The sequence below is a fragment of the Myodes glareolus genome, chromosome X, assembly GCF_982192425.1.
Source record: "Myodes glareolus chromosome X, mMyoGla1.1, whole genome shotgun sequence".
Lineage (NCBI taxonomy): Eukaryota > Metazoa > Chordata > Mammalia > Rodentia > Cricetidae > Myodes > Myodes glareolus.
In genome coordinates, this window is record NC_142053.1 from 87,732,574 (window position 1) to 87,744,188 (window position 11,615).

Here is an 11,615-nt window from a genome sequence, read left to right on the forward strand (position 1 = left end):
TTCTGCAAGTTCTTTTCTAGAAAAGAATTCCTTCACTGTTTACTAAGCCTAGTCATTCACAATTAGTTTTCTATTTTATGGGTAGTGTAGTTCACCAAATTTCTGTTCTAGTGGTTAGTGCCTCCTTAATCCCAAACACATATTTAAATATAACTAGATCTCTTTTCCCATACAGAGTTACCAAAAAAAAATCTGATAGTCTACAGGTATAGTAGGAAAGACTGATAGTAACTTTTAAGAAAATAGTATCTTTGTCTTGGCTACTATAACCAGTTCTGAATATAGCTGAGAAGAGCAGAGGGATAAGTCTTCCACGAGGCACGTAATAGTGTAAAGCTTGTGAATTACACTTTGTTTTAAATCTTCTCCTCCTATGTCACATGTAACAAAGCACTGTCTCTCCACAGACAAACATGTGGAACAAGGCATGGAAAAATCTCAGCTTTTACTATTAGATGGGACATCAGTATGTGATTTTGGAGAAAATCTTCAAGATTCTGGTGACCTCCTTTTGGATAATCTGAAGAACCCACCTAATGTCTTACCAGCTTTATGTGATCATGACTATATAACCTTCAACATTTCCACTACACAAGAAGATACTGCAAATACCATTGAAAATGTTGTTCCCCAGTTATCTATGGAAGCCAGTGGGGAATCCAATGTATTCCCATTTCTCTTTCTCAATCCTGTTACTAATATTTTTTGAAGAGCGTATTAAGCTTAATCTTCAATTATAATTTATTTTGAATTTCAATGAATCTCACTTCCTGCTGGGAAATAAATATTCCACAGATGTTGGCTGATATATCTAGCTTCATCGTGTATCTTCTGTAATTTAAAAATATGTTAAAATTGCTACCTCCCAGTATGAAGACAAGCTTTGACAACTGGGATGAAATTCAAACCACAAAAAGATAAGGAATATGTCCAAATTTTAAAATAACAAAATGTTAGTTTTTAATTTTAAGCCAATAATATTCTAATACCTTATTTGTAATAGTGTTATTGCATTTTTCTAATTAGCAAATTTATGAAGCTAACCTTTGCTTAGAATAAATAGTCATTCCAAGATTTACTGGAACAAATCTCTTGTATGAAAGCAAGTGTTTGAGCTAATGAGAATGATATGGCTAATGTTAGTCCTTGATTTTACAGGTTAGGTTATTTTATAGCCATTCTCTTTATTACAGTCTTACACAATTTTTGATTCCTAAAGAATGTTGAAATTTCAGCAGAATTGTATTTTTCTGTCTACTGGTCATCTGCTTTGAGAATCAAAGTCAACACATTGATTCTCACCTAAAACTTTGGAGAAGAACTCCAAAAATCAGACTTTAGCACAGTTTTTACTTAAAGCATAAAGGAACCCAATAGCAAGTGACTTATTAGAAATTAAAGTAAAAAATTCAGTCAATAATTTCTCAGCTATTTCTGTCTCTCATTTCCAAATGCATCTTCAGCTTTATCAGTATTCTTTGACTCGTATGTAATTATTTGATAGAATATAATGTTTCAAAAAATAGTGTGGTTTTACATAAGGCCGGAGCAGTTTTCATACAAACTATTTCAACATTAACATCCATACATGCCTAAGCATTGAGCACCATAGCACTTAGACTCTAGGATTATGTTTACTTGAAGAAGCACTGAGGAGCATATTTAACGTTTTCTGTTAGTAACCTGAATGCTAAAACATCAAGTTCGTAAAGGCTTCGGTCTATGGCACTTTCCCAATGCTCTGTTCATCTGTTAAAACTCACAACAATTGAGTCAGCTTTAAAAGGAAAGGGAAATAGCTCATTGCTTTCAGTGTCTAATTTTAAAACGTGTGTGTGTGTGTGTTTTAAATAAAATGGTTTGTTTAGTTTTGAAAAGTGTCGAGGACAGTCCAAGTCTCGTGTAGTTCTGGCTGAACTGTTGCTGTCTTGTTAGTGTACTGTTGCATACGTCAATAAAGAGCTGAGCATACTTTCCGTGGTATCATATTCTTTGCTGTAAACCGGAACCTGTGACAAAAGGGTTGAAACTTCTAAAATGCATGCATGTGTAGTTAGGAGAACGTGTCACACACATGCACAAAATCATGCCTGTACTATTTCTTTTCACTTCAAAGAAACCTATAACTCATAGGAAGGAAGCCTATGCTTGGCACTGTGATTTTGACTTAATAATCCATATCTTCTGGAGCAACATTGTCACCACCCCCCACCATGCATAGTATATCCGTTCTAACTCCATTTTTATGGTATTTTGGAATTAATGTACAAACGAATGAACTTCCATAAGGCTTCTTCCTGCATCCCTTTGTACTTGTTTAGCCATTCACTTCTCCTCTCCCCCATAATCACGGGGCCCCCATCTCCGTTTAATTCTTTAACCTCCAATATTTTCCCTCTCCCTGCGTTTTATATATTGATACTCTGCAATTCCTGCAGTTAATTTGTTTTAGCTGTATGTGATATAGTAGGCTTCGGATGACTTTTCATACCATCTCCCTTTGGAATAAGTTCCCCCACTCTTACTAATTCCCCTCCTACTCCAGTGCTCTTGCTGGGTTAAGCCTTGCCACCTAGAGAAATCCACTTCTACTTTTTTCTTACCTATAATCTACTATCTCTGCTCCTTTAATACACCTCTCCACACAATTGCCCCTTTCTAGTTTCCTGGTGTCCACTTATTCACTCAGTACACAAAACAAAAGTTTGAAGCTAGGATCCACATATGAAAGGGAATATATGGTGCTTTTCTCTGGTCCTGCTTTAACTCTCTGCATATTTTCCAGGTTCATCCATTAACCTGCAAATTTCATTACTTCATATTTCTTTTATCATGGAGTAATACTATATTGTGTCTATGTATCGTATTTTTCTTATTCATAAGTCATTTGATGGACATCTGGGCCAATTTCATTTTTGAGTTGCTGTGAATAAAGCTGCAATGAAGATGGATGTACATATATATCTGTAGTGGGACATAAAATATTGGCTACATGCCCAGGAGTCATGTCACTTGGTCATATGGTGGTACAATTTTTAGTTTTTTGAGAAACCTGAATGCTGAATTTCAAAGTGGCTTCACTAGTTGGCACTCTCATTAGCAATGTGTAAGCATTTGACTTCCCACATGGCATGCTGGTATTTGTTGTCATTTGTATTCCTAACGATGGCAATTCTGACCAGGATGAAATGGAATCTCAAAGTAGTTTTTCTTTGTTTACATTTACTTGTTTAATCAATTAATTTTGAGCATTTTAGACCCAGGTTCTGTATTTGCATCATTTCTAGCAACTTTCTCTCCAATCCAAATCCTCCCATGCCCATTCCACCCCTCTCAAATATATGACCACATCTTCTTTGGTCATTATTATATCATATACACTACTATTTTACATATTATTTCACACACATTATATATATATATATATTATCCTAATATATACATATATATGCATATCCTACTGAATTTATTTAGTATTTCTGATATATGTTTAAGGATGACCACTTTGTAATTTGGTACTGTCTACCTATCAAGGATCCAGAAAATTAATTCTTCCTATTTTAGCAATCATTTACCTATAGTTCGTCATGTATGGGAGTGGCCTTGTGAAATTTCCCCCATGCCCATTGGATTGTCAACTGGTGATGTCATTGTGCAGATCTTAGTTAGGTGTTCATATCGTTAAGATTTCTTGGGTTCAGCTTCCCTTTCACAGAAACAAAACAAAACACTATTTGACAGTGGAAATCCTTGTCCTCTGGCTCTTAGAATCTTCCCACTCCCTTCCCTGCAACTTAGATGTGAGGACTATGTTTTGGTGCTGCATCACCTGGGGATGAATACCCCACAGTTAGTTGTTCTCTGCCCTGTTCATTTATGGATTTTAGTAATGGTCTCTGTCTGCCACTAAAAGGAGCTTATCTTTTTTCTAAAAACTGAGGGGTAAGAATTCCATTTATTGCTGAGTACAAGAATGGGTATTTAGCAGTTAGGAGTTAGGAATTACACTGGCTTAGGAAGCTGGCAGCAGTAGTCTTACCTCTGGGGACCATGAACACCCCAGCCATGGTTAGTTGGCTAGATTTGCAATCACACGCATGAATTCCCTCCTACTGAGTAGTCCTTAAGTCTAATTAGACGACTGTTGGTAATCATGTGAGTTCTGAGGGCCACTATTGCACCCTTGGGTACAGCTTGCACTGTGGATCATTTGCTGTGTTTTGTAGACTTTCCAGTTGGGCAGGACTATTTGCTGCTTTTCTAACATGGCAATTTGCGTAGCACCTTCTGATACTGAGACCTTGTGCTAAGGGAGGAGGTTTGTAAGTAATACTAGTTCAGTTCTTACAAATCCTTTATCTGAAGTGTGTGGTGTCTTTAGCGGTAGGGACTTACTTTAAAGTTTTAGAAGGCAACCAAGGCAAACAATTGCCTATATGACTTGGGGAGGTTCTTTTTTTAATTAATTAATTTATTTATTAAAAATTTCCACCTCCTCCCCTCCTCCCATTCCCCCATTTGAGGGGTTTGTTTAGAAAGTCTATGGTACTTGGGGAGGGCATTATCACTTCCAGTGGTGTAACTTCATTAAGTACATTTGTGTGTGTGTGTGTACATATACTTATATTGTGCACATGCTTACACACACATTTTATTTTAAGAAAACAAAATGATGCTTCTTTATGGCTTTTTCAAACATCTTTAGTGTTTTTCCCTCCTTATTCCTTCTTTCCTGTATTCCCCTCCCCAGAAAGACACACCCACACACATTTTCCTTGTTTCCTACTTCAACGAACCTGTGTCCTATGATCCCCATGTTTAGAACTCCTTCCACCGTTCCCTATGGTTCCTTTCTACTTTGTGTTTTCTGTGATTGCTCCATGTTACATACTCAGATTTATAAATTTAGAACTACAGTTCACAAATAAAAGAGATTATGTGACAGTTCTTTTTCTGGGTCTAGGTTAACTGTAGGTACACAGGTCGTTCCCCATTTTTCCCGAGGCGCTATGCAGGGCCATTCTGCTTCCTGGTTCCACTGCACCAGCTTGAGGGTGTGCAGAGAGAGAACTCGCCCTCTCCTGTTATGATAATTTCACCTACAGCCCAAGGGTGTAGCTTAGAGAGAACTCTCCCTCTACTGTTATGGTAATTCCACCTGCAAGCAAGGTTCTCGCCGCAGGCAAGGTTCCCGGGTCAGAGAAAGAAAGGTTCCTCTTTTCTCTGTTCAGCTGCTCTCCGACCTTGGGTGCGGCCCCCTGATTTTTCTCTTTCCTTGTTCCTGATGGGGGGCTGGTGTCCTTTTGCCCCACGATATATATACCCGACTTTTGCTTAATAAAGCTGCCATTTGTCACTTGCTCTTTGGTAGATGAGCCCGGTCTCTTGTGTGTGTGTGTGTGTGTGTGTGTGTGTGTGTGTGTGTGTGTGTGTGTCTGTTTTAACCCTTTAGGATATTAATCCGTTCTCACGGGCTTGAGTCAGGAAAGCGCGCGCCTGTTTCGAGGTTCAGGTGTTCACAGAAAAGTGCGGAGGCAACAGTTAACCTCACTCAAGATGGTTTTTTCTAGTTCCATTTATTTACCAGTAAATTTCATGAGTTCATTTTTATTTACAGCTGAATACTATTGTATTGTGGTTATGTGCCACATTTTCATTATCCATTTTTCAGATGAAGAACATTTAGGTTATTTCCATCCCCTAGATGTTGAGGCTAGAGCATCAATGAACATGACTGAGCAAGTATTTATAGAGTAGAATATCAAATCCTTCAGGCATATATCAAAGAGTGATATAATTAGGTTATATGATCAGTTTATTTTTGGCTTTTGGAGGATTCTCCACACTGATTCCCAGGGTGGCTGCACCCATGTACAGTCATATCAGTGTGAATGAGAGTTCCCTTTTCCTCTCCAAAATTTGATTTCAGTTACTTTCATGGCTTTAACCATTCTATTATGTAGCTAAGGACATTTAGTGCCTTTTAAACTGTTCTGTAGCCATTGGTATCTCTCTTTGGTTAAGTATTAATCTTTTAATTTGATCGTTTCCTTGATTCTTGGCTTTTGAGGATATATATATATATATATATATATATATATATATATATATTCTAGACACTATTTTGAGAATATATATATATATATTCTAGACACTAATCATTTTCAAATGTGTGGTTGATGAAGGACAAAAGGTTCTTATGGGAAAGAAATTCAATTACACAAAGAGCCATAACTTCCCATAAATAAAAAAAAATCATATGTATCTTAAACCCCATAATTGAATATATTTTGCCATTAACCTTGTTTTTTAATTAGCCATAAAAATGCTTTCATTTATACATATTATGCACATGCATGATTTTAACATCTTCTTATTCATTTCCCTTACTCACTGCCATTGCCACCAATGTCACCATCTTCCTAAAATTCCCTTCCCCAAAATAGTCCCTCAATATATTTTTATGTCACGTTTATTCTTATACTCACTCTTCTCATTGTCTCTTTACTTGAGACCTAATAGATAGATAGATAGATAGATAGATAGATAGATAGATAGATAGATAGACATATATATATAGATAGATAGATAGATAGATAAGTAGAAAAACAGAGACACAAAGAGACATAGAGGGAAAGAGATTGCATATGATATAGAAAATGTAGTTTGGGCCTTACTGAGTCTATATTTAATTAAGGTAATAAACTAAAAATACAACCATTTGCTTTTAGATGCTATTACTTATTTTTCTTTATCACTGCATGAAATGTCATTGAACACCATCCTTTTAGTTGTTCATGGACAGCTAGGCTGAATCTATGGCTTAGGTATTAGGAATACTTTAGCAATACATATGAATGTTCAAGATTACAATGTTTACACTGATACAAGGGGACAGATCTAATGAGAGTTTACCAAGGCCAGTTGGACTGCGACTGAATGAGGAAGTGATCCAACCAGATTCTCTGAATGTGGCCAGATTCTCTGAATGTGGCTGGCCCGGAGTCTTTCTGAAAAGCCATTGACAATGGCACTGGGACTTGTTTCCTCTGCATATACTGGATTTTGCGGAACCAGTCTGTCTGGACACTCACCTTCCTGGACCTGGAGGGAGGGGGAGGAACTTGAACTTCCCACAGGACAGGAAACCCTGACTGCTCTTAGGGATGGAGAGGGAGGAGGAGAGGGAGTGGGGTGAGTGGGAGGGTGGTGGGAGGAGGGGCGGAAATGGAAACTTTTATAATTTAATAAAATTACAAAAAAGATTACAATGTTTATCAAGCTTTTAAAAAGGTGTTCGTCACTTAAAGAAATGTTCAGCAACCTAAGTCATGAGGGAAGTGCAAATTAAAACTACTTTGAGATTTCATTTTACACCCACCAGAATGGCTAACATCAACAAAACAAGTGACAGCTCACATTGGCAAGGATGTAGAATAACGGAAACACTCATTCATTGCTGTTGAAATGCAAACTTGGACAGCCACTATGGAAATCAGTGTGTTGGTTTCTCTGGAAGATAAGAATCAATCTACCTTAAGAACAGGCTGTAACACTCTTGGACATATAACCAACGAATGTGTCATCCAATCACAGAGACACTTACTCAACCATGTTCATTGCTGCTCTAGTCATAATATTCAGAAATTTGAAACAACCTATATGTCCCTCAACAGAAGAATGAATAAAGAAAGTGTGGTACATTTACAAAGTGAATTATTACTCAGCTGTAAAATAAATGAAATTCACAGATAAATGAATAGAACAAATTATCCTGAGAGAGATATCACAGAACCAGAAAGACAAATGTGATATGTTGCTGAGGGATCTTCTTCCGCTCCTTCAGCCAATAATCTTGAAGATAGCAGCCCACTTGGGCATGGTCTCTTTTGCTTTAAAATGCAGCAGTAGCCCTGTGCTCGCTCTCTCTCTCTCTCTCTTTCTCTCTCTCTCTCTCTCTCTCTCTCTCTCTCTCTCTCTCTCTCTCTCTTGCTTCTGGCTCCACTTCCAGCTACTAGACTCTGTTCCTGGTCATGCAGAGGGCTGTTGTCTAAGACAGTGAACCTTAAGTTTTCCCCTTAAATAAATAACCCTTTTATTAATCATAATTCCAAACTGATGTGGGATTGTTTTGTGACTTATGTCTACAATATGTATCCACTTACATGTGGATGTTAGTTTTTAAGTCATTGCTAATCAAGCTGCAATCTGAAGAACCACAGAGGTTATGTATTTAGTAAAGGACCGGGAATTACAGATAGATCTCCCTATGGAAGGGAAATTTTGTAGATAGCTATGGATGATAGGTGGACTGGTTGAGAGAGGATCAAATAGAGAGAGGAAGGGAGAGTAGGACCAGGAAGGGAATGCAGGAGAGACAGCTAAAAGTAAGTGCCATTTGAGGGGTAGTATGAAAACCTGATACAGTTGAAGCTTCCTAACATATATACATATATTAAGGTAATTTAAATGAAATTACCAAATAATTGTGAAGACCTAGTCCTAACTGGCCATCTCTTGTCACCAAATTAAGCTTCTAATAACAAGATTGGGTTACATCTAATTAAGTTGTTGGCCAAAAGGATCTCATGAGAATCTCCAAAGAGCCCAGGCTGTTTTGAAAGCTGTAGCTTGCTGTCTACAAACTGATGGCAAGGTCCTATTGCTGGACAATGCTTACACAACTCATTAAACATTAAGAACTCAAATTGGTGCCTATGTAGAACCTCCATCCCTACGTTCTAGTCTTCAGTGCAGGAAGATACTCTACACACTATTAAAAGAGAAATGTAAACATTAACCCAGCCACAAAAGTATTCCTTAATATGCATTTATTTATTTACATCTCAACACCCTCACTTGGAAGGATTATAACAACTTTATAAAGTAACCCAGTGTAAGTATTAGCTAAAAGACTTTGATAAAATTTTCTTTCATTGGTTTCCAAAATAAAGACAGATGCAGCTAGATTTTAGTTGCTATGTGAGTCATATTTATTTAAAAAAAATATCTGCTACAGGATTTTACCTCCTCACAAGGCTCAGCAGTCAGTCAGCTGGTTTTGCCGCAGATATCTGGGATTTTAGAGTTGTTTGTTCATGCTTCATCCTCACTAGTGCCAACCAAAACACCTCAGCAAAGAAAAAGTAGTAATTAATTTAAGTTCACCATTTTTTCTTGGTAATTATACTGGCTAGTTTTATGTCAACTTGGCAAAAGCCAGAGTTCTGAAAAATCTGAAAGGAAGGAGCCTCAATTGAGAATATGCCTTCATAACATTCAACCCCTGCCTGGGCTGGAGGTTCTGGGTTCTTTCTATAAGAAAACAGGCTGATCAAGCCATAGGGAGCAAACCTGCAAACAGCACCCCTCCATAGTCTCTGCATCAGCTCCTGCCTCCAGGTTCCTGCCCTGCTTGAAGCCTTGCCCTATCTTCCCTCAGTGATGGAGTATTACTGGGAAGTCTAATCTGAAACAACCCCCTTTCCCCCTATCTTGCTTTTGGCCACCATGTTTCACCACAGCAATAAAAAACCTAAGACAGTAACCAAACAATCAGGAGCAAAAGTCTTGATGACTTGGCAACCTCAGGCACTCTGATGACCCTATTAAGTCTTTGTTGGTTGTTAATTTGTTTTTTCTTTTTCACTTGCCCTTTCTGACCCCAGTTTTCATCCTCTTGGGGCACTTCCATAGTTGCTTTATTTTTTTATGGGAATGCAATTATGAGTTTACTATTTTGTCAACAAGACCATTTTCCACTTTAGTCAGCATATTATCTGGGTGTGCTCGAATTTCCCAACAACCCTGTCACGAGTTTGACTGTCATTTCACACTAGAATATAGTGATTAAAAAATCAACTAGTTACTCTGAAGTGCATGAAACTATGGGACCATGGTTTTCCCAGTTAAGGCTAAAAGAATACAGCAGAAGAAAAGATAGGGGAAATATGAAAGTATCACTGTCAATCTGCAAAGCTTGGAAATTAGGTCAACAGCAACTAAACTATTCTCTGTTAAGATTTTGATGAACTTTTAAGTTGCTAAATAAATATATATATTGCCCAGAATCCTTTTCATTTTTCTCCTTTTTCTCATCCCCACCCTCTCTCCATTCTTTCTTTCCTCCCTTCTTTTTGTCAATTTATCTCTTTTCTGATTGGACTGCCACATGACCCAGATTAGATTACCCTATATAGCTCGGACCTAAAATCATGATTTTACCTGCCTCGGCTTCTCAACTTGCAAGATTACAGGCATGAAGTACTGTGTTAGACCAGTATTCCTCTTCTAATAGCAGAATTGAAGATGATATCTGTCCTTTGTACCTTTGGATTACTTAGACTATATTACATAACAATTAATATATTTGCAGCCAACAAGTCTTGTTCATTTTGTATGCTTATTCTGGATTCTGGGTTTCCCGATAGTAGGGATATGCTATAGTCATATTTGTATAGGATGAAATTTCTTGTAGACAACAGTTTTAGAAACTAGAAAAGATTTGGATAGAAAACCGTAGGGATTAGAGTGATGTCTGTATCAGTAAAATGCATGTGGTACAAGCATGAGGACCCAAGCTTGATCTGTGAAATTCATGAAAAAAAGCTGGTTGTCATGGTGTGAACTTGTAACCCCAGCCCTAGTGAGGCAGAGATATGAGGATCTATAAAAGTCACTAGTCACCCAGTCCATTCTACTACTCAGTGAGTTCCAGGTTAATGAAAGACCCATCTCAAAATAACAACAGTAAAACAAGGGGGATGGTATATCAACAAAGACAGCAGATGTTGACCTTTGACCTTCACGTGCATGTGCACATGTGTATATACACCCTCATAGCTATACACCCAGACAGACATGAGCACACCGCCTCACATTCACACAGAAAATCTGTGGTATCTTATTCCTTAGAATGTATATCCTATAATCGTTAATCTGACAATTTAATTCCTACTTAAATACTACAAAAGACATAAATGAAGTAGAAAACATAAAGATGACCACCCATTTATCCATTTAATAAATTACTGAGCTGTCAGCAAAACATTCTTAACATGTAGGACATATCAAAACATGTGTAAAATCGTGCTATCATAGCACTTACAGTCTATCAACTGATGAAAATCAAATGCAAACTCGGAGACTTAGGATGTATGTTGCAGGTAGAGCTTGTTTCAGCATTCTCAAGGTCCTGGGTTCAATGTATAGCCAAATATTAAAGAGGAGTAAATTATGTTTCCCACTCCTACCTGATCTTCTACGAGAATTCTGAGATATTTCAGTCTATATTTAAGTTCTTCAATTGCAAATCTGTTTGATGAGAAAGAACAAAGCATTATCAAAATATTTGGGAGGGCATAAATTTGAGATAGGCCCATGAGAAAAAATTGTCCAGTTACAGGCTGCACATTACCTCAATGAGAAATTTGACTATAAGACTGAAGAAGGGAGATCAACACGGTGAGGCATCTAAAAGATGTGACAAAAGGAAATGGGAGGTGATCTATTCTAGAACTAAATATAATACAGCAGACCGTATTAACATAAAAACTGGAATAAATTTAGAATGCTCATATTGGTCACATTCATAAAGACATCTTGTGTCATTTTGA

The 11,615-nt window shown here is 37.4% G+C and overlaps 1 protein-coding gene across 3 annotated transcripts in view; it reads left to right on the forward strand.

Moving 5' to 3' along the window:
- The window catches only part of LOC125389362 (heat shock factor protein 3-like), a 113,395-nt gene extending 111,424 nt beyond the window's left edge, over window positions 1-1,971 (forward strand). For all 3 annotated transcript variants that reach the window (XM_085684416.2, XM_085684417.2, XM_085684418.2), the window contains one exon: window positions 408-1,971. In XM_085684416.2, the coding sequence (XP_085540542.1) occupies window positions 408-709 (302 nt within the window). In that variant the 3' untranslated portion in view covers window positions 710-1,971. The remainder of the gene's footprint in view (window positions 1-407) is intronic.
- Window positions 1,972-11,615: the final 9,644 nt, after the last annotated feature.